The sequence below is a fragment of the Suillus plorans genome (genome assembly GCF_016647745.1).
Source record: "Suillus plorans strain S12 chromosome Unknown HD556scaffold_30, whole genome shotgun sequence".
Lineage (NCBI taxonomy): Eukaryota > Fungi > Basidiomycota > Agaricomycetes > Boletales > Suillaceae > Suillus > Suillus plorans.
Genome location: NW_024537414.1, coordinates 428,695 through 455,388, shown reverse-complemented (window position 1 = coordinate 455,388; position 26,694 = coordinate 428,695). Strand labels below are relative to the sequence as shown.

The 26,694-nt window shown below is 47.4% G+C and overlaps 9 protein-coding genes across 9 annotated transcripts; 6 read left to right on the top strand and 3 right to left on the bottom strand.

Annotated features, from left to right (window-relative positions):
- Positions 1–1,133: 1,133 nt before the first annotated feature.
- HD556DRAFT_1308672 (uncharacterized protein) lies at positions 1,134–2,625 on the top strand (the record flags this gene model as incomplete). The annotated part of the gene is made up of 8 exons (XM_041300171.1): positions 1,134–1,178; positions 1,310–1,329; positions 1,419–1,486; positions 1,549–1,679; positions 1,758–1,799; positions 1,942–2,050; positions 2,133–2,189; positions 2,588–2,625. 8 exons carry the CDS (start codon positions 1,134–1,136, stop codon positions 2,623–2,625), a joined length of 510 nt encoding a protein of 169 aa, XP_041159973.1.
- An 853-nt stretch (positions 2,626–3,478) lies between these two features.
- HD556DRAFT_1308671 (CHAT domain-containing protein) lies at positions 3,479–6,149 on the bottom strand (the record flags this gene model as incomplete). Its single annotated transcript, XM_041300170.1, has 4 exons — positions 3,479–5,509; positions 5,636–5,733; positions 5,779–5,918; positions 5,974–6,149. 4 exons carry the CDS (start codon positions 6,147–6,149, stop codon positions 3,479–3,481), a joined length of 2,445 nt encoding a protein of 814 aa, XP_041159972.1.
- Positions 6,150–6,744: 595 nt separating this feature from the next.
- Positions 6,745–7,212, top strand: HD556DRAFT_1374615 (uncharacterized protein). The gene is made up of 4 exons (XM_041303059.1): positions 6,745–6,822; positions 6,879–6,981; positions 7,031–7,144; positions 7,190–7,212. Exons 1-4 carry the CDS (start codon positions 6,777–6,779, stop codon positions 7,206–7,208), a joined length of 282 nt encoding a protein of 93 aa, XP_041159971.1. The 5' UTR covers positions 6,745–6,776; the 3' UTR covers positions 7,209–7,212.
- A 427-nt stretch (positions 7,213–7,639) lies between these two features.
- On the top strand, positions 7,640–10,583 carry HD556DRAFT_1308669 (Pkinase-domain-containing protein; the record flags this gene model as incomplete). The annotated part of the gene is made up of 7 exons (XM_041300169.1): positions 7,640–7,969; positions 8,110–8,358; positions 8,411–9,582; positions 9,635–9,917; positions 9,972–10,071; positions 10,122–10,456; positions 10,506–10,583. 7 exons carry the CDS (start codon positions 7,640–7,642, stop codon positions 10,581–10,583), a joined length of 2,547 nt encoding a protein of 848 aa, XP_041159970.1.
- Positions 10,584–12,054: 1,471 nt separating this feature from the next.
- Positions 12,055–13,475, top strand: HD556DRAFT_1292587 (chaperonin 10-like protein). The gene is made up of 5 exons (XM_041299396.1): positions 12,055–12,434; positions 12,485–12,563; positions 12,616–12,802; positions 12,853–13,247; positions 13,297–13,475. The coding sequence occupies exons 1-5, from the start codon at positions 12,178–12,180 to the stop codon at positions 13,414–13,416; spliced, it is 1,038 nt and encodes a 345-aa protein (XP_041159969.1). The 5' UTR covers positions 12,055–12,177; the 3' UTR covers positions 13,417–13,475.
- Positions 13,476–14,453: 978 nt separating this feature from the next.
- On the bottom strand, positions 14,454–16,367 carry HD556DRAFT_1374602 (uncharacterized protein). Its single transcript, XM_041303058.1, has 6 exons — positions 16,037–16,367; positions 15,757–15,963; positions 15,606–15,709; positions 15,345–15,555; positions 14,889–15,290; positions 14,454–14,840 (listed from the first exon to the last, which is right to left on the bottom strand). Exons 1-6 carry the CDS (start codon positions 16,316–16,318, stop codon positions 14,664–14,666), a joined length of 1,383 nt encoding a protein of 460 aa, XP_041159968.1. The 5' UTR covers positions 16,319–16,367; the 3' UTR covers positions 14,454–14,663.
- Positions 16,368–16,606: 239 nt separating this feature from the next.
- Positions 16,607–17,299, top strand: HD556DRAFT_1443655 (uncharacterized protein; the record flags this gene model as incomplete). Its single annotated transcript, XM_041306647.1, has 3 exons — positions 16,607–16,672; positions 16,745–16,809; positions 16,867–17,299. The coding sequence occupies 3 exons, from the start codon at positions 16,607–16,609 to the stop codon at positions 17,297–17,299; spliced, it is 564 nt and encodes a 187-aa protein (XP_041159967.1).
- A 24-nt stretch (positions 17,300–17,323) lies between these two features.
- HD556DRAFT_1479300 (uncharacterized protein) lies at positions 17,324–19,348 on the bottom strand (the record flags this gene model as incomplete). Its single annotated transcript, XM_041308582.1, has 7 exons — positions 17,324–17,898; positions 17,928–18,123; positions 18,172–18,315; positions 18,379–18,598; positions 18,664–18,887; positions 18,949–19,062; positions 19,164–19,348. 7 exons carry the CDS (start codon positions 19,346–19,348, stop codon positions 17,632–17,634), a joined length of 1,350 nt encoding a protein of 449 aa, XP_041159966.1. The 3' UTR covers positions 17,324–17,631.
- A 4,209-nt stretch (positions 19,349–23,557) lies between these two features.
- Positions 23,558–26,374, top strand: HD556DRAFT_1443653 (common central domain of tyrosinase-domain-containing protein; the record flags this gene model as incomplete). Its single annotated transcript, XM_041306646.1, has 16 exons — positions 23,558–23,873; positions 23,929–23,938; positions 23,989–24,043; positions 24,104–24,207; positions 24,260–24,437; positions 24,493–24,590; positions 24,647–24,730; positions 24,784–24,886; positions 24,944–24,961; positions 25,017–25,031; positions 25,086–25,110; positions 25,171–25,197; positions 25,245–25,327; positions 25,378–25,513; positions 25,562–26,286; positions 26,339–26,374. 16 exons carry the CDS (start codon positions 23,558–23,560, stop codon positions 26,372–26,374), a joined length of 2,013 nt encoding a protein of 670 aa, XP_041159965.1.
- Positions 26,375–26,694: the final 320 nt, after the last annotated feature.

Below are 26,694 nucleotides of genomic sequence, written 5' to 3'. Positions count from 1 at the left end.
AGTGCGATAGCTGATGTGACGTACAATAAGACAGGAACACAGTTCACCATCCTTTAATCACTAGTGGATAATCGGCAACTACGTGGGTAGAACGGGCCATATGCCCGTAATGAATCAGCGAAATGAAGTTTACTGTACATGAGTCAAGAATCACCTTAGAACTAGTAAATTCGTTTTCATTCAGAGACCCGACAAACGTCGCACATGAAGGCGAGCAAAAACCATCGCCAATAGGTCGCAACTGCACTAAAGACTCTTTCCACTTCACGAAAACGCGGACGAGCACGAGAAAGCACGACAGACTTAGTTCTGTCCTAAATCTCTGACCAACAATTCCTGGCATGGGACAGGAAAATGTCTGCGGAAAGTAAAAGTTTTCGCTGTGATGTAAAACCCGACACCAGATCACAAGTGACATGCCGGCAATGACACGTCAGAAAAGCAATAAAAGTAGTAAAGGATCTAGAAGGCACTCACATCTCGTTCGTTTCCCATCGTCCATCCCCGAAAACCCTGCCCACAAAGTAGTCCTCCAACGCTGCGTTCAGATTGTTGCATTGTCATCAAATGCACCGTAGCACCTTGGGATACGACTGATTCGGGGAGCAAAGGTTGACATCCTCATGTTATTCTCGATGTTAGTCAATGCATCACTACTAACCCACCGACACTGGTTTAATGAGGTATAATGTCATCTCCAGCTTCGCATATAATGTGCCACCGCAATCCACACATTTGGTTTTGCTACAACAACACAGTCAGTTTAAGTCTCTAGAGGGCGAGGGTTGCGATTTTTGTCGAATGGCTAAAACGGACACCGCAAACACATCCACTGTGTGATATAGATGGAGCCGAGAAAACGAAATCACTTTTAGATCTTCAGTGTTTCAGGAAATAATGGTCCTATAGGAATCGTTTAACCTCCAGTACGTCATGGCCGTGAATGGGTCAGGGCAGATTTAAACCTGCCCGTTAGGAACAATTGTGTATGAACAATTGTCGTTATTGCGGAATTACAGTCCTTGAGATGAGGGCTGGGCGGCTATATTGACCTCGGAATTGGGCCCACCGGACGCACTAGAGGCTAAACTCCGAACTGTAGGCCTGTCGGGAAGTAAAGGGAAATCAGGGCAATGTACACTTTAACTTATCATAAAGCGAGTTGCCGGCCAGTGATAGTAAGTTGTCGTAGGCGTCGAGAGCGAGAACCTGCTTGTTATATTTGCAAGTGAGACATACTTGAATACGCCACACGGTTGAAAGCCTGATGACATAAGGAAATTTAATTCTCACGACTTGTTGTAACCAGCTGAATCGTCTTGTTCCAACGTATGGTACTTGATGTATTCCGAGGGGAATATAGTGCACAAGGATTTGCGTTCGGTGAAGGTGGCTATCTTATTATGACATTGGTTTAGCTGTCAATCGAAGAAACTTTTGCTGGTCGCAGCTTGTCGCGGCGATGTGAACAAGTTCAGCATCGATGGTTTGTCACATGTATTTTCAGTCAGTCTATGGACTCATCTCATTTACCTTTACCATATGTAGAATGTCCTCTGAAAGGCGCACTAGGGACGGGCAAAAATACGGTCGCTCAGCGCTCAATGCTCATGCAATCTGCGACATCCACCCCGATGAAGCTCGACATTCGGGCGAATGACTTTGCCGATGCTGAAACCGTGGGCCACAAAACTAGCATCGGTCTATACAATCAACAGACCGCGATACATCTCTGATGCGACGTGGCTGTCGCTTAGCTTGCGATCGAGTGGAATGTGGTGGTCATACACCGCGGGGATGTAAGTATTGTCTCTCAAAGCGTCCTTCTGATGACACTTCGCACAGTATTCCATGAAGTCTCGATGTCCAGAGAGTCAGTCGAGTATCTTCTTGGTTGTTATACCGCTAACGCTGTACTAGCATAGCTAATTTGTTGGTCAGAAATGCATCAAAGTGATGATCCAAGCACTTGAGTCGCCTGGATGTATCTGTCTGCGACTATTGGTGTTGACGGACAAGCAGCAGACACTACTCAGGCGGTTCTCGACTGGTGCATACCCCAGATATCTGACGCCCTGTTACAGCAATCGAATTCTCCAATGTCTTGTCTGACGCTGGATGACGCGACGCAGTGCTGATGGGTCCTAATAAGAGAGGACATCCAAAAGCGTGGTACGAGCCTTGGCTGAGTAAGTTGGTTGATATATGGTATTTGAGACAACTAATCAGTGCTGTACAGGGGACGAGATCCAACCCCTCAGGATGTCAAGGAGTCCTTGAAGTTGTGAGAAGTGCCTCTTCCTGCCAGTGTACGGAGCAAGATAGGGAGGTTTTTCGCGCTTCGCGAAATGTATGCACCCGACTCGGCGAGTGAGGAATTAAGTTTCGTAAGAACACAATGAAGATGTACCTGTTTGAAACATGTGCTCGCTGCCTTGTACTCCATACAAGTATAAGTCCTGTTTATGGCTTATGATATTCCACGGACAGTTGCAATTTACTTATGCATATGAAATACCCATGGCACTAAAGAGATGGAGGACCTGAGGCTTGTGATCGTTAGCTTATTGCTTATTGCGTGCTACAGGCTCTGGGAGGGCACTAGGTCTCATTCCAGACTATTAATATTGCATCGGCAAAATCAATAAATCTCATGGTATCACCGAATTGGCGTAAACTACGACCTGTGCATGCCCCTAATGTTGTCGAAAACGGTATTTCCTTGAAAAGTAAGCCTCGTAGCGTGAACACCAGGTAATGTATCTTTGACGACATGGAGATTTAGTTAAGGCGATCAGGTAGTTTTAGTCTTACATGATATGAGTACCGACCATCAAAAATCGTGACTGCCAACTTGGTATATGCGTCATAAGCTACTAGCTTCAAGTCATCATTAAATTCAATGGCATCTACATCTTTACATGCAGGGTGCCATCGCAGCCGACATATTTGGTTTCTACAACCGACAGTCGGTTTGACTATTATATAGAGGACACCAGGTGTGGGTAGGCGCGTTGTTCATCGGTTCAGTGTAGCGGGAGCGGGTCGACCCATTGCCATTATTCAGAGTTATCGTACTTATAGGATGCGCTGTTCTTGCAAATCCATCGTCATCTGATAGTATCACCGAGTTCAGCGCAGATAGGTTAAGATGATTCAACGTTCAACGTCAAGGACCGATTGTAGCCTCAGCGAGATGCTCGACTCATGAGAGCATAAAATGCATTTCACTGCATCAAAGGATGAACGCAGCGGATTTGAGCTTTCGAAGACTGAGAAAGTTGAGCTTGAAGCGAGTAGTAAGCGTCAAGGACTTTAATCAGCGCTCACATATATGTTAAAGGCCTTCAAATACTATAGCAATGAATGAAACTACAAAAAACGCTTCTAAGAATACACGATAGCACAAGAGGGGATGCAAAGCAAGGGACCAAGTACACCAACAGGATGAAATATCAACAGCTTGTACAAGGTAGAACTACACACCAATATGAACAAAAACCATCCTCTGCTCGAGCGGCACTTTCGTCTTCACCGCGTGCGTAGCACAGTTGAGTGCCCAGGCCGCCTTCGTACAGTCCATGATACCATCATCATTCAAATCGGTAAACATATACGTGTAGAAAGCTTCAACAACGTGTTTTGCGACAGCATCGTCGACCTGCCACAGCGTACCAATGACGCTCTTGAACCCCGAAAACTGTAGACCAGCTGCGAGGTGAATCACTTCGTCTGGCGTGTCCTCATCGCCGACGGCGGTATGACAAGCGGATAAGAATGCGAACTCGGTCTGAGGAATATCTCTCTCCATAATATCGAGCAGCGTTAAGTGTTCATCTTTCATGACGAAATGCGAATTATAAGGCTGCGTAGGGTCCTGCTTGCCATGACAAGCAAGGTGCACCCACGTGTTTTCTTGCAAAGCTGTAAGTGCACCTGCTCGTGTGGCTGCGTCGCCAGAAATAGTGATGCGGTTGGTAGTCGCAGGGACGAGCTTATGGACAAGCTCGAGCTCGCTGTCGACGGCCAACAGCGCCTTGCCTTTCCCTGCACCCGACTGCCCTTGTCCGATTGTTGCGAAGGATGGAGTGACGCGCTTTTTCATCATTTGTCTAGACCTGACCAGAGCCGAAAGTGTCGGCGTGTAAGAGCAGATGTAGAGATCCTCCAGACATGGCTCCTTAGAGCGATCTGCATTCCTTCGAAACGGGTGAGCTGCTTGAAGAGGAATAGACGTGAAAGCTGCAGTCGGACACAGCCAGATTCGAGAGTGGAATTTTAGTTTCAGATCATGCTGGAGGACGTTGACGATCAGTAGCATTATTTCGTTCCATACTGTTCGCAAGAGGACTATTAAATCGTTCCGGGGCAATTTTGGGTCCATGATAGATGCGTGTCGTATCGCCCTGGCGAAGCCATCTTTGAGATTGGTCAGATCTGCAAGAGCGACAGACGGCAAGGGAACATGATGGGGATCTCCCGACGTCGGGACGATGACGACGCTGCACGAGTATTGACTGGCAACCAGGATGATGACCGGGCCCTGGCGTGCCGCCGCTTGCAGGTCTCCGTACAAAGGTGGGAGCAGGAACCGTGAGAAGTCCGGAAGATCACGTATCTCAGCTGCCACAGTCTCCCATTGTCTTGTAAGTCTCCTGTACTCTGTTGCTGCCCGATCAGTAGCAGCTTTGTCGGTATTGGCCGCGGAACCCTGAGTATCAGACAGGTATTTGCTAAGCTGCAAGAACTTGCGAGCTACTTCGGGACTGATAGACCCGAGGTCTTCGAGTGGTGTCCTAAGTCGCGATGCCAGCGACCACTGCTGGCCACGGCCTTGCTCCATGAGCTCGACTGCCCGTTGTAGATCGTCACGACGTATAGCACATGAGGCTGCATCTACAGGAAGTGATCGTGCATCACTAAAAGCGGTTGCAGCCTCGCGCCGTGAGATGATCGACCATCGCGTCATCACGTGGCTGTCAAAAAGCTCAAAGCACGTTTGGTATGCTTCTAGGGCAGATTCATGTTGATGGATCTCTGCTTCGCGAGCCCAGTCAACAGCCTCTATGATACGCCGAGGAAATCCTTGAGTAGGATGTCTTGATGCAAGTCTGAAGTTCTCCATAGCAAGCGACAAATCAGCAGGGTCGTGTAGAATCTCATAACGAGACAAATGAGCCTCCCTGTGCGGGTGCAGTGAAGACAGAGTTGCCAATGATTTATGGCCAAGAGTGATAGCCTCCTCGATGTCTTCATTCTCCTCAGTTTGTGTGAAATGAGAGCAGAGCGCGGAGCTCAAATTGTGTAGAGTTACGTGGCGCTCTAGATCGTCAGGCCGCATTAGCCGAAGGGATTCGCGATACCAATCAATGACCTCGTTCAGGTCCTCGTCGATATCCAATTTGTCGTATCTTGTGTCGAGCGCGAGGGCAAGGTTGTTAAGCGTGGTGTCACGATGTGGATGCCCAGGTGGGCGCAACGTCAGTGACTCAGGTGAGAGACATTCTCGCTTGTCACATATGCGGAAATTTGTGCGTGGCCCGCATCTGTGTCTCGAGCAATATTGCAGTCTACGAGGGACTACAGTTGGCATTCTGTCAGCAAAAGCTAACAGGACAGAAACTAGTGCACTCACATCAAACAGAATGCAGTCGTGATCGTCGCAAGCCTGTACAACAGCGGCCTTCAACGTGAGGGAAGGGTGGACACTGCAGACGGGTGGGAAGGATAGATCTACGAGATATTAGTATATGCATGGATGAGAAGTCAGTTACTCACCGAATGGCTCATCTCCATGATCGAGTAGCTCATCCCACGACATTTCAAGTTTCCCGATGACTTCTCCACCGCTTAGCATTCGACCAAGCTCAAAGGACGCCCTGGTCTCCGATGACAACGTAGGTGAGGCATGTGATGATCTATAAACCCAAGGTCAGTTCTCGCATAGCGTCAGAAAGTCTCCATGGATATTACAGAGTTACAGTATTGCCCCATGCTACAGATTCATCAGGTGATAAGACACTGATAGTTGATTTCCAGCGTCTCTTCGAGTCGACATTGATGAATATGTAGATACCAGCGGGAATGCGCCCGGAAGCGACTCGAAGATTCTTTCCGTTGATGACTGTAGTCAGAGTGTTGAGAATCATGAAACAAATACGACGGTAATATGGAGGACTGGCCTTCAAGTCTGATATATCGGCTTTCTGAGTTACCAGTCATGGTAGTGCGATGGAGCAAAATGATGAGGTTCGAGGATGGGCTGAGTGGTGGACGAAATGAATGGGAGGGGAGGATGGAGAGTAAGGATACGGAGACTCTGGATGGAGTTCGGCTGAGAGTCCAGATCATGCTGCGGACATTTCCAATGTTCGACACGATAGACGCTGGTATGATTGCAACAAGCGTTGGGAATGGAGCCAGATGTTACCAACCAGGTTTAGCGGAAGAATCTGCCTGTGTGCAAAAGAAGTGGATGATGTCATGAACGATCTTCAGCGAAAGTGGCCCAGTAAGGTTGAAGGGGACGTGTGCGTCTCAGAGTGATTGCTACTCCTGGACTCACTCGGTTGGCACACAAAGAGAACGAAGTGTATTTCATAATGTAATCAAACAATGTTCAAACGATTGAAGATGGTGCGCAAGATCCATATGATTGTGTAGGGCAGATGAGAGCATGCGGTGGACTGAGCAAGTAGTAGACTACATGTTCAATTATTGCAAAAGCATTACATAAGCAGACTGTTTTGATTTTGAATTCTTCTGTTCCGCTGGTCATGCAGCCTTCGCTCATTCTACGGTCTGGGCGGTCTGCTTGGAAAGGTTTGTCTTGTATTCACTGTGCGGTCGATCTCACATTCACGCGTGATATTGTCCAGGCCCATATTTCGTAGCCTTTCCAAACCTGAAGGAGGCACTAATCAACAATGTTGCTATAAGAACGCAGGCTCGTGGATGCACTATCCTCCCAAATTTTGTTGGGTGAGACTCTCAAGCTTCGTCTGTGCTTATTCTAATTTAGATCTTTCAGTATTCGTTTCATGGTGCACAATGGTAAAGACTATGCTCCTGTGATGATCACGCAGGATATGGTTGGCCATAAGCTCGGTGAATTCGCGCACACCAAAAAGCGCTTTACTTACAAGTGAGTTTCAGACTAGACAATTTTCATTTACTGACAATCCTACAGGATGACAAAGAACAAGTAGCTGGTCACGTCGAGTGGATCTTATTTGAACACCTTCCGCTCGAAAGTCAATTATAGGCGGTCTCTTAATAGATATCGAACTGCCTCAGAGCTTGAAAACAGGATTGTAGATGTGATGTGAATCTTAGAACCAAAATCATGTAAGGACCGTAGTTAGTACCTTTTCAAGGACCAGTGCTACCAGGTGTTACCGTGGTGATGATATATCCCCCTTGGCGGACAGATCCGGACAGTTGTTGTTGTCCGTTTTGGGGGGTATCAACTTGAATTCGAAAGCCTCCGTTCAATCAGAAGAAGACCAACTCTTGCTCGACGTTGTGTATAGTCCCGCCATCATTACCAACGGCCACAAAGCTCTCAATCTTGCCGTTCTCGCCAGCGAGGAACCCCCACTCCATTCCTTGTCTCACTCCATCACTCTTCACACCCACCATGGCCTTCAATCAAGTAACAGCAACGAATCTGACGCCTTCTCGACCTGCACCCCAAGCACCTGTCCGAAGAGGAACGGAAGGTCCCATATTCCCCCATAGTGCTCTCCAAAGTTCAGGCTACAACACATCCTTTTCTTCTGGCTCGTCATACTCGACTGATTACACTGGGATAGGCGGATCGCCCAATCGCAACTCCCAGGCAGCGTTCAACACCCATGTCGTAAGAACTGGGATGGTTAGCATGAAGGAAGAGGGGTTTGCAAGTTTCATCTTTCTCCGAAAATGGCTCGTATTGAAGGAACAAACGCTCTCCATACACAAAACCGAGGTAAGCCCACGGCAAATTGGCTGATTGCTTTATGCTTCGAGGAACGAGGCACTACTATAGCTAGATACACGATATCTCCATTGGTTTTCTTCTTCATATCCTACTGGGTAGGCCATACATACTGACGGATCATCTCGTAGACGTCACCACAGCAAAGCGTTATCCCTCTCAAGGATATCACGAATATCGAACGTGTCGATCTCAAGCCTTATTGTCTACTCCTTGAGACCAAGGACAAACGATATCATCTCGCCCTCAAAAACGACGAAGAACTTTACGGATGGCAAGATGATGTATATTCTCGCAGTCCATTGATGGGCTTCAGCAACCCGACCAACTTTGTGCACAAGGTCCACGTCGGATTTGACCCTGTATCAGGTGCTTTCACTGTGCGTGGATACCAAACCCAAATATTTGTCTCGGCTCACGTCTATGTTCCAGGGCATGCCCGAGCAATGGAGCAAGCTTCTTACAAAGTCTGCAATTACTCGTGAAGATTACGCTAAAGACCCTCAAGCCGTCCTAGACGTCCTCGAATTTTACACCGATCACCAGAAGCGTGAGTTGGAAGAGATGGGTATGAACTCGATATCACGGTCCGTCTCCGGGACATCTGCAGCTTCCACCCTTGCCAGCTCTACCATAACAAGCAACACCCTTTCGCCATATGGTGTAGATGCGCCAGCTCGATTCGGCGGCACAGGTCTCGGCGGATCTAATCTTCCAAAGATCACATCCCCACTCGACACAGCCCGCAAGCGACAGGACTCCGCTCCAGCAGAAACGGGGACAAACGGGCTCTCTACAACTGCCCTCGCCGCTGCGCGCGTTGCTGAGCTCGTCAATGGCTCACATGCTCAGCACGCCAACACTATTTCCACCGCCTCTCCCTCCGCACCTCCGCGACCCCCACTGCCTCAGATATTGCAAGCTTCAACCTCCTTGCAGCCTTCCCGACCTGCCCCTCCACGACCATTGTTGGCAGCCACACGACCTGCACCTGCCGCTCCCAAACCCCCTGTACCAGATCATACACCCTCGACCGCAGACCTTCGTGCGCGAGCGCAAGCTCGTGATCAAGTGGCCGGGAAACCTTCGCTGGACCAGGGCCCGAAGCGAAAGGAGAGTATGGATACTATTGGACAACAAGAACGGGAGCGGAAGGATAGGGAATTGCGGGAAAGGGAAAGGGACCGTCAGCGGCGCGAAGAGCGTGAACGTGAACGCCAGCAAATGAAGGAGCAACAGGCTGCGGCTGCCGTCGAGCGACCTCCCTTGGTACCTTCTAAATCCTCCCCGGCTACTTCGGAACCTGCGACTGAGCCTGTGGCAGGCGCTGCCGCAGCTGTTGCTGGTCCTCCACCTGTAAAACCCCTGCAGACGATGAAGAAGAAGGAACCGCCGACACCTGATGTTACTATCACTGCACCCGAGGGCGAAGATCCAGGTGTTGCAGCCGCTGCAGAGGCTCTGCAGAAGAAAACCAAGGAAAAAGAGAAAGAGAAGCGGATTAGTGCGATGACCGAAGCGCAGATCATGGAGAAACTCCGGAGTGTCGTGTCTGACGATGATCCGAAGACCTTGTATAGTAAGATTAAGAAAGTCGGACAGGGGTGAGGCTTTCATTGCATTGGCCGCTGGCAAATATTGATAAGCTATCCACAGCGCATCTGGACATGTGTATGTCGCAAAAACGCTTGCCACGGGCAAGAAGGTTGCTATCAAAGAAATGGACCTCTCACACCAACCACGCAAGGAACTGATTGTGAACGAAATCCTCGTCATGAAGGAATCACAGCACCCCAACATAGTCAACTTCCTCGAGTCGTACCTCGTGAAGAACAATGAACTCTGGGTCGTCATGGAATACATGGAGGGCGGTGCCCTTACAGATATCATAGAGAACAATACGCTGGAAGAAGATCAAATTTCGAGCATAAGTTTGGAAGTGTGTACCTTTTTGATTTATCATGATTCATGGGTGATACTCACGCACCGCTAGACATGCAAGGGCCTGTGTCATTTACACAGCCAATCTATCATTCACCGTGATATCAAATCCGATAATGTCCTCCTCGATGCGCAGGGCCGCGTTAAAATTAGTACGCATCTTTTTATGCAATCCTGCACTGGTTTCTGATGTGATACACAGCCGACTTCGGTTTCTGTGCTAAACTCACTGATCAGAAGTCCAAGCGTGCGACAATGGTTGGTACTCCATACTGGATGGCACCGGAGGTCGTGAAGCAGAAGGAATACGGTGCCAAAGTCGACATCTGGTCACTCGGCATCATGGCGATCGAGATGATTGAGAACGAACCTCCTTATCTTGATGAGGAGCCGTTAAAGGCACTGTACCTGATTGCCACGAACGGGACGCCGACGCTCAAAAAGCCCGAAGCCCTCAGCAAGGAGTTGAAGAGCTTCCTGAGCGTGTGCTTATGTGTCGATGTCAAAAGTCGCGCCAATTCAAGCGAGCTCCTACAGGTACGTAAGGTCGACCCTCCCACGTCTCATTCCTTACGTTGCTGTGCAGCACGAGTTCTTGAAGAAGGCTTGTGCGCCATCCGGTCTTGCCCCTCTCCTGAGATTCAAGACCAAACCATCATCATGAGCTTTCGTGCTGCCAGTCTCGTCAATTTTGGACCTACTCAGCTTCATTCGTCGGTTTGTCTCTGCACCACCTTCCTTTTGTTTGTTCCACGTCCACGATCTATGTATAATCCGATACTACCCCCACTTTCACTCGTCTCGGTATTTGCTGTTCATAATGTTTTGATGCGTACCAAAATGCAATGGAAGCCTGTTGTAAACTTTATAAACTCGCTGGCTGCTGGCGTTGTGCATCTTGCGGTATTTTTGTCATGCGACATTCACCATTTGTTAATGCTACGAGCAGGGTACTTTCACTTGTATGTCTTGCTGCTCAGTGGTCCACGTTGGAACCGGTTGGAGGGCGTTGATTCTGAAGATGCCTGGGGCACGTACGTAGCATTTGTCCCTCCCGACCGTACGATCATTACTGACATTTCCTCATAAGACGAGTTTTTGACGAAGGCTGATGGGCCATTTACTCTCATTCCTCCTGTGAGATGTAAGACCAAATCATTATCATGAGGTTCAATCTCGGTCTTCAGGAGTCAGTTGTCTCTACACCCACTCGGATTCCTGAAGCCAGATGCTGCCCCCACTTTGACGTATTTCCGAGTCGATTTTGTTGATCACCAAACTTCAACGGTATGATCGACACCGAGTCCACGTATGGTCGTCGTCTTTCCAGCATATGTGCCCCAATCGGTGCAATCTTCGATGTCGAGAATAGGTGAACATGAAACAAGAAGCACATCCCCTATCAGTATTCTGAATATTTTTCGTAGCCGAGGCGCATATGAGAGTGTGCCTAAATCATTTCAGTCATTGTTTTCCAAGGCAGAGCATATGTCCAAGTTCTTTGGAAGCTATAGCGTCTTGGCACGGTTTGTATTTTATGGGTACGAAGGATCAGTTGTTGGTTAGGATTATCGACCACGTATCGAGGGGTAAATGCATTTTGTATGCGGCCGATTCTCGCGCAGCATGTTCTCGTATCAGCGATGAGTTGCACTCTGAGAGTGTTGAGGATAGTGATATCAGGACCCGTAGTTCTATAGACAATTTGCATGGTGCGGCAGATGCGATATAGCAGGAGTCCAACTAGGCAAAAGGGCAAGGAAGGAAGACATGTTGGACTTAGAGCTCGACTCGGAAGGAGCCGAAAGAGTGGCTGAAACCTTAAAACGTCGGTGGTACATAGAGTAGCTGTACGCTACGCGTTTGTATAGGATTCTGAGCAAGTCGATGCGTAGTGATTAATTGATTCGTTAAGACAAAGGGGAGTAGATAATAAGTGGCAGTGCAGCGGGATAACACGATGTAATATTGCACACGTAGTTTGTATGAAATTACCGACAGGTAGCGGGGTCTATAGCTTATTAGTTCTATAGCAGCTGTTGCACCATGGACTACTTCAAGGTGCGTGCTATTCTTTCCAATAATTTGTGCCGTATGCATGTGTCACATAAACTTTGTTGCTGACGCTCCTTACTAAGTAACGCCCATCATCATGAATAATCCATGATGCTTTCTTGCTCATCAAAAAGTTTCAATGTATTAAATATGTAGCAAGGCTGGAAGGCCTCCAATCATTCTACCATCTACATCTCCTTCACATGTCTTCGCAACAGAAAGCTCTTGTTCTTCTCAAAAAGCAGGGCAGCTTTGAGCTCGGCTCTCGCAGCATCCCCAGTCCTGGGGCCGGACAGCTCCTGGTCAAAATTCAATCTGCAGCGCTGAATCCAGTTGACTACAAGATCAAGGACGCAGGTATATTCGTGACTCAATACCCTGCTGTTCTGGGATCGGATGTTGCTGGCATTGTCGAAGAAGTAGGGGAAGGTGTCGAGAATTTCGGCAAAGGCGATAGAGTGTTAGACAGTCCTTTTCCGCTATCTGTATAGGCTTAACCTTGGTTTACAGATTAGCACGTGGCAAGTTCACGAGTGACTTTGCTGCATTTCAGCAGTATACCTTGACCGATGCAAGCTTTACAGCAAAGGTAAGTTATGTGAATGTTCGTTGACTACATCGTCACCTACATCTCATTCCAGATTCCTGCAAGCGAGTCCTTCGATAGCGCAGCTACTCTTCCTATGGGATTAGATACTGCTGTTGTGGGCTTGTATGGAGATCAATTCGGAGCTAGGATAACACCTCCCTGGGAGGAAGGCGCCGGTAGTCACGAATCAAAGAAACCAATTGTCATCCTTGGCGGTTCTTCCTCCGTGGGTGCATACAGTAAGCGGAGTGAGACTTACTTCTTCAACTGCATCCTGACAATATTGCAGCTATCCAACTCGCTCGTCTGTCGGGATTTTATCCCATCATCACTACAGCCTCTCCGAGCAATGAAGAGCTTGTCAAGGGCTATGGCGCAACTCATTTCTTTGATCGCAAGCTTTCTGGAAAACAGTTGCTGGCGGCTATCAGCGACGTTACTGACGACCCTATCAAACTTGTTTATGACGCCATCTCGTTGCCAGAAACACAGTCTGTAGCATGGGAATTACTTGCAGAAAATGGCACCCTCGTCTTAACTCTTCCTGCATCAGTCGAGGAAAATGAACGCAAGGGGCGCAGGGTGATTCAGACTTTCGCAGGCACAGATGCCGCTCAAAATGAGGAGCTGTACAGCAGCTCCTGGGCTATGGTCGAAAAATGGCTTTCGGATGGTACTATAAAGGTTTGTTCTGCGAGTATTGTTCTGGATTTATGACTCACAAATGATGTAGCCGAACAAGTATGAAGTCCTCCCGAACGGACTTGAAGGTATTATTGGAGGACTGGAAAGGATGAAATTGGGACAGGTGTCTGGAACGAAGTTGGTCGCTCACCCTCAGGAAACACGGTAAATTAATTGTACAATACGTCCCAATTACAAGTGTGTACTGGGCAATGTCGTGAAGAGAGCTGTTGTTGGAAATTCCCAACTATAAAGGCAAGGGGCGAAGTGACATGGACGCTCGGCTTGTGGTTGGCAAGAGGTTCCAGGCACAAACCAACACCAAACACATGCATGGAACTTCGTGAAGTAAGAACAAACCGCACAAAGAAGTTAGCGACTTGCTAGGAAGCTGCCAAAACTCCTTGGACATTCCTGGCAACTCTGAACATCGACCAGTGACATGGTATTTTTATTGTTTCATTTAACCACGCCAACTCATGCTGGGCTCGGACTTATACAGGCTCGATCGCAAGCAATTCTTTCACCTGACCCTCACTTGGTTCGCTGGTTTTAACTTTCTCATCCTTGAATACATCCTTATGTGTCACAACGTACTCAGGATAGCAAATAATATCCGAAGTTCTGGATCAGTTCCAGGTACTATTTGAGAACATCATGGTACCATACGATGCGCTCGACTGATTTACGGAGGCTTGCGCACCTGGCTCATAGTACTAAACTTGGATAGTCGAGCTATTATGGGATATAACATTGGATCTTGTGACAGGTATCACCAGGTTGACCCCGAGTACTGAGTACACAAGCTTCATCCTTATTTCAAGTGTACGCCTGTTAAATGAAGAGCACATTGCAGTATTTAAGCTTTGGAGACTGCTCAATTTGCACGAAGTAATAGATATCTACCTGTCTGTTGTGTCGCTTGCATACATAATATGGCTCTTGACCATTGCGCTATGTACCTCTCGCAAAATAACATTTTTTGGTGTACCAATTTGATCAGCTAGATTTAAGAGCAGAGAAATAAGCAAGGCTCCTGAATCAGATTATTTTAGAGCAAATGCAACAACAAAGAATATTACAAAATTCGTGGAGAACACGGTACAGTATATTCATTTTTTTTCAGAGGCTTCTTACCGAGATTGCATCAACCACGCTGTGCTACGGTACGCGTTGATCGAATATTAAGGCCGCACTTTATCATTAGATCAGGTTGAGCTTTGAACCGTCGGATTTCATCTTCCCTAAACATACCTGCATCTGGATTATGACACTATGCAAACAGCTAAATGAGTCATGGCATAAACCGGGATCATATGAGTGCGGGACATATAGCTAATTGTAAAGGCATATGGTAAGTAATGACGTGCGACCATTGAACGAGATGAAAACATGCTTAGAATAAGACAAAAATTGCTATATCATAGCGGTGTAGAAAGGGTCAAATCTACCTGATGCAAGGATGCAATACAGAGCGTTTGCTTCTTCGAAGCGTGAGTGGCGCAAGGTGAAGTGCGACATTTCAGTTGAGTCTGCATCGGAAGCGGCGTCCACGATCGAGAGCTTGAGCAAAGAGGAATAGAAACGACAGAGCTGCAAAAAAGGTAAGGCGATGTGCTTCGAAGATAACGTGAAACCAACATTTTGAACTCCCTTCGCAAATCGGTCATCACTGACAAGTCCCTCGTGTTCGTCTCTCTCAGCATTATCAAGCCACTTGATGCCCTCATGAATAAAGCGTCCCAGGACTTCAGAGCGTACGATGTCTGCTATCGTAGTTTTTCCACCAGTTGAATAATCTGGAATAGTTGATGTATCACGAAGGAGACGGCCAAGGAGGTCAAATGACGGGAGCGTTGGGGGGAGTATTGTCAGGGCGTCCAAATATACAGAGATATCTTGTGCAAGGTTATTAGGAAGTGCCATCAGTAAAGCGATGACAATCTGGTAAGCTATGTTAGGATTATACGAGACGATGGGTGGTAGGTCCACGGAAGTTATCATCGTGGGAGAGGTCAGGCGGGGTATTAAAGGCGTCAAGGTCTGCGCAATGAATCGTCATAGCGAATATCAAATTTATTCATTCACAATGCTTACCCGTTGTTCTGTGAGTGTGAGTGCTCGATCACGAGCTGCGAGTACAAGTTTCATTGCTTGGACGATGCGTTCATTCTCTCGATCCGCTTCTCGTGTAATCTTGGTCTCCGTGGCCGGCGGGAGTAATGGTAGCAAATTCTTGGAAGCACCTTGCTCGGCAAATTGCTTCGGTTCTCCTGCCGTGATCGTGGATTTGGCAACAGAATGATCACTGACGAATTCGGATATAGAAAGATCGACAGGAGTGAAGTTGCTGCTTACGGGTCATTCTCCAAGAAAGTTTCTTCACCCAAAAACAGACATGAAGCTCTCAACTCCGGAGGCAGGGGTGATTTTGTCAAGGTACTAGGAGAATAGGGACCAATCTGGGCGACTGTGAGAGAAATAAAAGGTAGGACAATATCGAATTTACATCGTTACCATCCCCCTTCAGGATCTTCCAGAGAACCCAAACCAATTGCTCCCTCTCGCTGAACCCGCCCTCGGTTGAAATTTCTATGGCGAGTTCTCTCTCCTTAACGAATGTAGCGTACAAGACAGACTTGAAGGGATTGAGAGAAATCGGATAAGGAGCATACATGGAATAAAGAATAAATGAAACCGGGATGCGCTGTGCGAGCTGCCACATCGCAGCAGAATAGTTAGAGGTCAGTGGCGAGAACCTTGATTACTGTCAACAGAACTCAACTGACATCAGCGGATGAAGTAAGGAGAGGCAGTAGCAGATCAAGAGCTAACTGAAACCTCGCAGTAGGCTGCACGAGCTGCATGAATGCCTGAAAGGCTGCCGAACATGGAAGAGAATGAGCCCTAGCCAAGAGGTGAACTACAGACGCCCGAGTTGGATCCCCTGAACCTTTCTGAGTAGTAAAAGTGTGAGAGGATGTGGAGGATTTTGGGAAGAAACGCGAGCCAGCCATTGTAATGACCGGGCTGGCCCTGGAGGTCGACATGAGCGGCAGCGACGAGCTCATCCAAGTCAATTTATTGTTCCTGCCTATTAGTATTAGACTTCGTTGAGTTTCCCATTGCCGGTACGAGCACTCACGTGCGTGGCATATTATATTGTGATAGCTTTGGTTTCTGTGGCGTGTGCTGCTACACTAGGACTAGACTTAACTCTGGTCACCGGTCACCGGCCAAAATAAACGTCGTTCACATGGCACATGCAGCAGTTAGTGATTGTAGGAAAATGCTGCGCAACCGAGTGTGAAGTCGACTAGCAGCCTCTCCAAATGACTTTTATCCCCTTGAGTGCTTCCATGGCGCTCATGGGTCGCTCGGAACTTTTAGCAACCGAAGACCCCACCGAGAATCAGAGTAACAAGGTCAGTTATCATCAACTTATCACTTTCCGACGAGCTGACCATCATGTGAATCTTCGAAATTTGTTTCTATAGTCCATTCTTCAACACCTCTACTTTATCATTGCTGTCTCTGCATTGATGCTCTTGGTGGCAGCAAGGTGCGTCTGGGGATTTCACGTGAGGCGCATAGAAGATATTTACTAATCTTTGTCAAGGATATGTGTCTTGCGAAGGAGAAACCGACCTCTCACAGAATTCTTCTCCATCAGGACATCAAATTTTTACGACAACTCTCAAGCTCCTGGAGAAGACTATACATTCAGTTCTTCATATCAACCCTCTCGGATGCACCATCATCTTACTCCTCTCCCATCGGCTTATCGCCCCGATCGCAGAGTCCGCCCTGATCGCAGAGTCAATGCTGCGGATACTGATTCTGCTGGACGCAGAACTGGAGGGCCTGATGATCCAGATTGGGATGGGAAAGATATACTTCCTGCCTACAATATATATGATCGCCCTCCCAAGTACGACTTCGGAGGATCAGTGCCTCCCGCTCAAGGATATACACCACCCGCTGGGAGTCAACCACATGACGACGCAGTTGTGGCAAGCACTGGAGTCATTCCTGCTGTAGTTAATCCTTGATTTCTGTAAGGACTGGTGGTTGCTCTGATGGGGACGATTTTGTGTCGCACTACGGATGTCTACCGGCACCGCTAATATGATTTGTAATCGTTACAGTGCCGCACAGACTCTGTACTTTAGCTTTAGCTGTTGTATACTTGACTACCAGATGCCCTTTTCGTTTTCTCTGACACGATTCTGCGGGTTGTAATACATCACTGACTTCTTCTGTTCTGAACCTTGGCCGTATCATAACACCTGAAGCTTGAAGGAGTATCAGTTAGATTCATCTTGAGCTAACCCCCACCCTTGTTTCAAACCAACAGTCACTGTGCTCCGATCTCCCTCACCACTTACACATAGAACCCTTCGTAACTCCAATTTCTCGCCTCTTCCCCTTCTCTAGTCCATCCCATATAATCTGCATTCAACACCGCTGCTCGCACGAACAACGAGCCGTCAAGTTCTTCTGCCCCATCTAGTTCAGTTTCGGCAAAATATCCTTTCGGCCGGATCCCGTAAATGGTGGAGAAGTATGCGAAAGCTCGTTGGATCTTGGGGTGATGCTCACTGGGATGCATCATAGATGATTGAACGAGAGGAAGGAATGAGTTAGATGTCTCTGTTGGAATACCTTCACTGATGGGACAGCGAGGCTGTTTGGGGGGTTCGGTATCGTGGGCGTCGACTCAAAGAAGGACTTGAAATTCAGGGGGGGGCGGCCGCGTGCCACGAACCATGCAACAACACTTAAGAGGTATGCGCGAAGAAGTAGGGCTTGTGCTCGAGGAGACAAGTATACGATGAGTGAAGGGAGGAAGATACTTGAAGTGACCATATGCATCCTAGGATTTGTGAGTATCGAACATTTCTGGATTGCAATCGACGCTCACAGGAAGAAATCGGCGGGAAAACCGTTTCTCCATCCTCCGAGAGCATATATTACCGAGGAGGTCCCAATACACTCTTCCATCTTGCGTTCGATCTCTCCTGGTCTGGATGAATCCACTGTCCATTTCTGAACGTGATCGCGGATTCTGCAACCGTGAGCCACAAGTGTATCAGGATATTGCCCAGTTTAATGTCATGGACCTTTCGACGCAAGGCTGGGGTCCTTGAGAACTCGAGCAAGGATTGAGAAAGAGTGAGTATCTTGTCCACTTGGTGCCTTGAGAGGCATCGCAGACGACTGGTCATCGAGTACCGACGACGCAAAATTGTTCATCATAGCGCCGATGTCATCGCTAGGCCGGGCGACGAACATAGACGACGGAAGGAAATCCGGATAACGAACCTCGTGTATTGCCGCCATCGAAAGCCCTAACCCATTGGTTCACCTGATGTAAGTGATGTCTTCTATTCCTTTGCACCAACGTGTGACTTACCCTCAGCAAGCGTGCCTTTTAAACCAAATTCGACGCCATGTCCACAATGAATCAATGGATGCATGACTGCATCTACGAATCGGCACAACACCTCCGGGTGGCTTTTCGCGTCTCTTCCAGGCTGGAAGTTATACTTCTCGGAAAAAATGAATTCATCCAAAGTTGCAGAGGCGGCCTTCTCTTCGATGGCCTTAGCAAAGGAAGTGGTATATGCTTCATAGTAGCTGTCGATTCCGAATATTAAAAATATGAAGGTCAGGGTATGTGGGGCAAGTATTTGCTCACTTTTCATCACCGAGATGGTCAACAAAATTCTGCGATGTGATTGGGTGGGGTGATACAAAGGCATCTCTCTGAATTTTGATGTCCCGCTTGTAGAATCCTTCCATCACGGGGCCGCTCCCTCCTAACGCGTATATCGTATATCGCAAGCGCTGGATGAGTAACGTGGCTAGGATATCCCGTGAACCATCGCATGGTGTAGTTTTTCCATCACTCACTTGTGAAACTTGATGTAATTCCTAAAGATGTGATATCGAGTGTAGTTGTCGATCAATACGTGCGGCACCGCGGTCAATGATTTGAAGTTGAATCCTGGCCACCTCTGTGGACAAAGTACTGTCGGTGGAGGAGATGGAGTTGGGAAGAGTCTTTCTGCTTTCTCGTCGTAAACCTTTTCGTTCATTGTTTTGTTGGGAGTTGACTGATCGACGATAAGGACGTAGGTTGTTCACTTCTTGGAAGACTCTTCTATGTAATTAGCCCAGGATCTCAACGATAGTTTATTAATATCGCACCTTCGCCTTCAGAAGCTTCAGCTAGAACGCGCACCAAATGAAGCGGGCCAACATCTTTGGTTAAGTGGATGTGTCTCGTCCTTCAAGCTTCAAGCTTCAATGTTATACGTCGCCGTGTACACGGGAGGTTTACCTGAGGCTGCGTAGTCAAACCACGGAAAAGGCAGACAGTCATTCCTTCTATTAGAGCGGGAATCGTGGCAAGTTGTTCAATTTCAGACACTTGTCTCGTTAACAACTTGAAAGTTTGCATGTTGCAGCATCTCGGCAAGCACTCTAGTACCACTTGGAAGTCCGAGTCGGAAAGCGCCCCTTGCTTTGTTCCCATCAAAAACATGCTCCTAGTACTAATGCTAAAGCGCTAAGAATTTGTGGCTACGTGTCGGAGACAAATGTGGTAATAAGTCCCAAATTTGGACGATTCGGTCCACAAAATGAACAAATTGTGGTGCTTGTGGTCACGACGATGAGTTGCTATATAACATGGGGCGGAGATTCCTTCGTACCAATATTCATACCACAAATCTCGAGCCTACTACACCAAAGCGCTGCCATATGGATAACTTCATCACTCTGCTCGATTTGGAGCCGTCGCCCTTCGCTGGGTCATCACATACTACATCACAGCCCAATTGGGGTGACCCATCACAACTCGAAATGCAGTATATCGAACCTTCCGACTCACTACTAGTTGATCAAGACAACCCCACCAATTACTTTTCCAACATGTGTGTCATTTTATAACGTTTTCGGCTTGCGGCCAGCGGTCACTCTGAAGGTCAGCGTGAGGTATCTCCGTTTAACATCTCTCTTTCGATGGACGTCTCCTTAACCAGTTCTTATGAACAACTTGTACTATATATCGTATGCGCTGGTTTAGCGGCTATTAGGACTAGAGGCTAGCCCTCGCATCATTTATTTTACTGGCCCTGGCAGGACTCGGACGTTTAACTGCGATATACTTCAAGTCATCTATAGCACAGTGCTATATCCCTCCTTCGACGCTCCCTCGACTCACATTTGACTGCTATATACTCATCTATAGCACAGTGCTTAATTATGTGACTATACCCCTCCTTCGAAGCTCGTTCTCTTCGTTTTCGTGTTTACCTGCGACATTAGCACGGTACTTAATTTGCCTACACCCCTTCTTCGATGCTCGTTGCCTTCGCTGGTTTCTTCATCACGCGTGTACCTGTGATGTTTCTACCTATAGCATAGTGCTTAATTCTGTGACTATACCGCTTGGTGGACTCGCTGCTTGTGCAGTTTTACATATTTTTGTTCGTGTACCCCAACTACTTTCCTAGTAGTACTTATTCATTCGTCTTTCTTGAATCCTTGCTTACTACCTGCTAATTGTAGTTCTAGCTGCCGTTGTTCTTACTTACCTTGTAACCACTTCTCTCTGTCATTTGACTCATATTCTGCTGTGGTTATAACTGTTACTGGGTTCTTCCTTACGCTGTCTCTGCCTTTTGCATTGTTGTAATTTGGCTCATGTCGCGTCCTGGGCCTCGTCATTCTTGAGTCAATGTATATCTTCCACTTTTCAGTAAAGTCGAGCTCGGGTACCTACAATTAGATGCTCACAACCGTTCAGGGCGAGTCGCTATGTATGTGCACAGAATTGACTGTCAGAGATGCATTGGTATTATTGCATAGTTAATGACAGCATACGATCGTCATATTGAATGTATATACGCGCAACGCAGCATTTCTAGATAAATACCCAGCAGATGTACATGACTAGACTCGTGACTATGTAGTTCTCACCATGCGGCCCGCTTGCCTCGTAGCAAGGACTCGTCACAAGTCTAGTACATGACATAACTTAGAGGGTGAATTGGAATCTCACCCACAGCTATTTGCTCGAAGGTGTCGCGTACGTAGATGTAAAGTGACCGTGATGATTAAGGAGTGTAAATGACTACGAAATGAGTCGAGTCGTCTGTATGTATGTCAACATACGTGCAAGACGAAAAAAATAGTGCCAGGACTTGTGAAAAGTCGACGAAGATAAGAGGAAAGGTTGGGAAGGTTGGGTGCAGAAAAAGGAAGCCACGAGAGAAGAGCGAAATTGGGGTAATAGTGGCCACGAAGCATCTGTGAACGAATGACAAACGAAGCAAATAAAGCAAAGCCTCGGAAAGTAAATAGATAGATCCCATTCATCTCTTGCGAACGAAGCATGAATTAAAGTCATAAGCTGTACGTCGATTCTATCAGCCTGACGAACGAGCGAAAATGAAGGCGAGCCGCGAGCGTACATGTAACATCACAGATCGTTTTCGAAACAGTCTGAGAGTCTGGCTTGGCTGGAAAGACGTAGCGCCTCTCTCACCTCACGAGGATATTGTGTACTTCTCTGGTGTGTTGTCGTCTTCCAATGTGTGACACGGTGCGAACCCGCTGATTTTGTAGATTCATATTAATAATTCGCCTGTTTGTCGACAGCGTGTCCTATAGAGAGCCTGCACGTGTCGGCGAGTCGTGAGCAAAACTGACATAACCTACGGACGTTTCCGTTCAAATCGTCCATTGAATCATCTTAGTCTCAGGCTATTAGAAGAAACGACCACCACTCCTTCATCTAATGATATCGAATCTACTAATAGGAGAGATCATCCATTTCATACTATAATATTGACTGTTCCGTTTTGCAAATAGTTGGTCCGGAAAACGTCCCACTTGCAGTAAGCTACCATTTTCTTTCCTCGATGAGCTGGCGAAAATCTCACTATGCACATGTAGTATCTGAGAACGCCCACTGGTTGTTAGCATCTGCAGCGCAATCAATATCATTCATCATTCTTCGACTCGAGACTTACAAGCACCATAGGTCCCGAAGCGCCGTGTACGTTTGTATGATCAACTATTGCAACATCTCCACGGGACCCGAGTATCATTCATGTGCCGGTGCGATCTTCTATGTCTTCACTTGGCCGATGAATTATCCTGGTGAGGTTCTTGCAGCTATATGCGGAACCTCGCTTCACCGGCTAGTGTCACATTATCGTTCGTGTTCGATACTCTTCAGGCGTGTGGTACTTGACTTTGTTCTCACAAGCAAGGGTGGTATCTGCATGTACACAGTGCTTGCGTTCCTGAACAGTTATCACCTGAAGCCTGGCCTGGCTGGTTCCTCGCCAGTTCACTGATGGACCGACAGCTCGGAGCCGCCCGGTCTCTTGAATAATGAGCACATTTTCAACCCTGAAGGGGAGTCGACCGCTATCATCGACTCCTGTTTGATTCGACCAAGCATTGCCCTCGATCATTGTTTTTGTTCAAGGTCCTGTTATGTTACTTTGGCTATTTCATTACAAACAATGTTCTACTGTCGACAGACGGCGTTCAATATTCAATCATATCTGCCTTCCGGCAAACATTTAATACCGATGGCATCGCTATTATTCAAATCGGCCGCATCGCTGGTTGAAAAGGAACTTTCTTTATCTTTCGAAATTAGTTCGTTCAAGTATGATCGCGTGTTTCGAACTTGCATTTATTTGCACACTAACCAGTACTAGGGGTATGTGGACAGACTTACGTATATGAGACATCGCCGGCATGATGGCAGCTGGGCTGTTGAGGGACAGCGTCCGCCACGGCATTTAATGCCCTTCTGACGTTATGCCCAAGATCAAGGCCATCACATCATTGTCTTGATGCAGGTGTCACACTTTTGATCTACAGTATGCAGACTGCCCTAGTCGGAGACCTTCATTCCTCTATTCCATTGCGTGATTAGTACGTCAGTTTTTGGGTCGGAGGGTCTATTAGCCGCGACATTCATTGTCCTCCATATAGATTAGATCATCGTTCCAATCCACATGCAGAACATGCTATTCAAATTCGATCCTATGGGCGCTGCGCAGCAGGTCCGACCGGTATGTTCCACTCCATTCTCTATCAATTACCACATGACATCTGTCTTCCAGTGCCTACGCAAGTCTCCGCATTGACTGTGCTAATCACCTATGACAGTCGCCGATCAGCTCCGCGCAAGGCGGCTTTGTCTGCGCGCCTGTCGTATGTATATAAATGCAGCTGGTCAAACCTGATTTGTTACCGCTCTCTGACCTACTCTAACAATGAGCTCTGTTGAATACCACTATCCCGTGATCGGCCGCAAAGGCACTGGAGGCATATTTGATCGCTTGCCTATCCAGACGCTGGAGAAGGACCATCCCTACCAATTTGCATTATTCATCCTTGCTTTCAATGCGATCCAGCAGCGTCCCGATGCTCCCCAAGTTGTAGAAGAGCCTGCAGCCACCTTCATGGAAATTGCGTCAATTCACGGCAAGCCCTATGTCGAATGGGCTGGTGACCGCAACAAGGATATTTCAGCTGACTATAGCGCCAACGACAAGAAAGATACCAATCCCGTTCCTTCCAGATTTGGAGGTATGGCCATCGTTTCCCCTGTTGTTCTCTATAGCCTGACAATATTGTGTGACAGGTTATTGCAAGTAAGTTGATATACCTCCTCTCTCTCTGTTGATTTGAAACCTTTCTTCAGCCATGGTGCTGTTGTGTTTCCCACCTGGCACCGCCCATATGTTATGCTTATTGAGGTATGTTCAATACACGATCATGCCTGACGCGCTATTCAATTCAGTTCTATTGGATTCCAGCAATCGATCGGAAACATTGCTGAAAAATTGGCCCAAGACATTGAAGCTAATAACCCGCATGAAAATGGAGTATGGATCAAAGCTGCAAAGGAACTGCGTTTTCCGTGCGTGATAAATCATTCCTGACACTGTTACAGCCATCTATATTACGCGCAGATACTGGGACTGGGCCGGTAAGGATGTACCCGAGAATGGCCTTCCTCCTGTTCTGTACGAAGAAAAAGTCGAAATTATGGCTATTGGTGGTAAAAAACAAATCGTCCATAATCCACTCTCATATTTCTCGTATGTCGGTGGAGTCCCATCCGACTTTAGCGATGAGAAGGATGACTCGGTAATGTTACCTTTTCCTTTCCAGATCACTGAACTTGCTCAAATTTAGTATGTAGACAGGACAAGTGGCGTATTTCTCCAAGTGGCAGAGGACATACCGCTACGCTTCTAGTACCCCGGACCCTGAAGGCAGTCGTACAGACTTGTTGCAGAAGTGAGAATCTATGGGGAAATGTTGCGCGAGGCTGGTGCTAACTTTGCATTTGTAAGGACATTCAAAGCCGGGGCAAACGATCTGAGACGCAGAGTCGCTCAACTCTTCACGTTCAATGATGATGAAAATTCTGCGATAGCGTACGTTTTAGTTTCTGCCAGTATCATGAATGTATTGACAAATATGCTGAAAGCTGGGATGACTTCTCTAATCATACCGCGGAATCGAAGCGAGATATAGACTTCATCAACCGTGGGTCGCTTGAAGGCGTGCACGACACTGTTCATATATTACTTGTGGGTGGAATACACTTGTTCCAACTTTAAAGTATGCTTACTCCAGCGATGAGTTAGGGCGGGAATGGACAAATGGTTAGTTGCTTGCGTGTGAATGAAGCTTGTTGATCTATATTAACCAAATTTGCAGGCTTACCCAGACTATGTGAGTAATTCCTTCTGACCCTCTGCGATGATTTTGGCGCTCATCTTGACATAGGCCGGTTTTGATCCTATCTTTTTCCGTACGTGAATAGGTGCAAATTACCCGTCTGCATTACTTACGTGGTTTCTTTTTCTTTCAGTTCACCATTCGAATGTGGACAGACTATGTATGATTTTGTTCAAGGGTGTTATCTTGTTATTGAATCCCCTTAAGTCGCTCTGTGGGAGTGGTGCTACACCGAATATTGGATGGGGAGCGGATATGAACAGGATGGGGAGCAATACCCTTGGACACAGGTATGGGTTGGACGATGTTCTCGCACAGATACTCAATAGTTGTATTTTAGGCACGTGGCACGTACGCGCAAGTTTACAACGAACAACTCCTTCCAGACGGGGCGCTCCAACCATTCCGAACAGGACAAAGAGACTACTGGACCTCTTCTCAGGCCCGATTTTTGCACAAACAAAGCTACCCCAAGTGTACGTAGTGATCTTATCTATTGGATGACATAAGTTTACGTTGAACAGATTACTCGTTTCCCGAGTTTGAGGGAATCAAGGTCGATCAAGCGGCCGTGTCATCCCAAGAGCGTGCCTCGGCGCGCAAAAGGGTGCAAGCTTACTATGATTTTGATCCGCAAACCAAGGCGAAACAGGTGACCTCGCAGGCTTGGAAGCACTTACCTGTTCCAAACAAGGAAGATCCTGCCGTGCCAAGTGATCATACCGTTATTCCTCACTACCGCACATTTGGTGTGTATGTGAAACTTCCGGAGCATGCATACAACCGCTCCTACTCATTCCAGCTTCACCATAAAGGGAATGCTCATTCGAGTCCGCAGCTCGTAGGTACCATTACAGTCTTTGCAAGGCCAGATCATTCTCCTTGTAAAGCATGTGCTGTGCGTCGTGAGGCAGGATCCATAGTTCGCGGGCTGATTCCCATTCCTCCCGAATTGATCGAGAGCATCATTAGATCCAACGGAGGCGGAGAATCAGGGGTTTCGTTCGACCAGACCCTCGCTCACATCAAAGGGGAGTTCGTTGGAAGGCTTGTGGATGCTACTGGCTCAGAGCTTGCCGGAGCTGAGGGAGGGCTAGAGGTGACCCAGATACCACAACACCGTGCCGCTGCTCGTAGAGTTACTCCCGTAGAAATTTCTCTGGTGTCGGCTGCTGTTGCTGAGCACGTAGAGGACAAGAATCGTCCTGTCTACCTATGTGACTGGCAGCACCATAACAGTATCTTTAACGTGAGTTTGTTGTTCTTTATTCTGGCAATTCGCTGAATATGACTTTTGGCAGGGTGGATGGCTGGCGACTCACAAGGATTCGGAGTGATGCAACGCGCTTGGTTGAGTTAACTTGGCCAAATTCACTACAATGACAATGTATTTTATCCATGTACAGTACGTGGTATGCTGCGATTATTTATTAGGGTTGAAAGTACTAGGCTGAGGCCATAAAGTAAAGAGAAATGTGCAAAATGCACGCTGAATCTTCAACGCAAGATCATCTAGTTGCAACATTGCGGACTGAATAAGGTCAAGGAATGGTTTGTTCCCTGGCGAAAGAGATGAGGTAGCATCGAGGAAACCTCGAATGTCCGGCCGAGGGTAGCCGCATGCGATCCAGCAAGCGAAAGTCAGATTGTGAGTAAG

Bases quoted from the DNA above. Each gene is read 5' to 3' on its own strand.
- HD556DRAFT_1374615 (XM_041303059.1), top strand. From the start codon at position 6,777: ATGCAGCCTTCGCTCATTCTACGGTCTGGGCGGTCTGCTTGGAAAG. The intron at 6,823-6,878 runs GTTTGTCTTGTA...GATATTGTCCAG, and splicing joins TGGGCGGTCTGCTTGGAAAG to GCCCATATTTCGTAGCCTTT. The intron at 6,982-7,030 runs GTGAGACTCTCA...TAGATCTTTCAG, and splicing joins ATCCTCCCAAATTTTGTTGG to TATTCGTTTCATGGTGCACA.
- HD556DRAFT_1292587 (XM_041299396.1), top strand. From the start codon at position 12,178: ATGTCTTCGCAACAGAAAGCTCTTGTTCTTCTCAAAAAGCAGGGCAGC. The intron at 12,803-12,852 runs GTAAGCGGAGTG...ACAATATTGCAG, and splicing joins TTCCTCCGTGGGTGCATACA to CTATCCAACTCGCTCGTCTG. The intron at 13,248-13,296 runs GTTTGTTCTGCG...CAAATGATGTAG, and splicing joins TTTCGGATGGTACTATAAAG to CCGAACAAGTATGAAGTCCT.
- HD556DRAFT_1374602 (XM_041303058.1), bottom strand. From the start codon at position 16,318: ATGAGCTCGTCGCTGCCGCTCATGTCGACCTCCAGGGCCAGCCCGGTC. The intron at 15,710-15,756 runs GTAAATTCGATA...ACAGTCGCCCAG, and splicing joins TGAAGGGGGATGGTAACGAT to ATTGGTCCCTATTCTCCTAG. The intron at 14,841-14,888 runs GTTGGTTTCACG...CCTTTTTTGCAG, and splicing joins TTGCGAAGGGAGTTCAAAAT to CTCTGTCGTTTCTATTCCTC.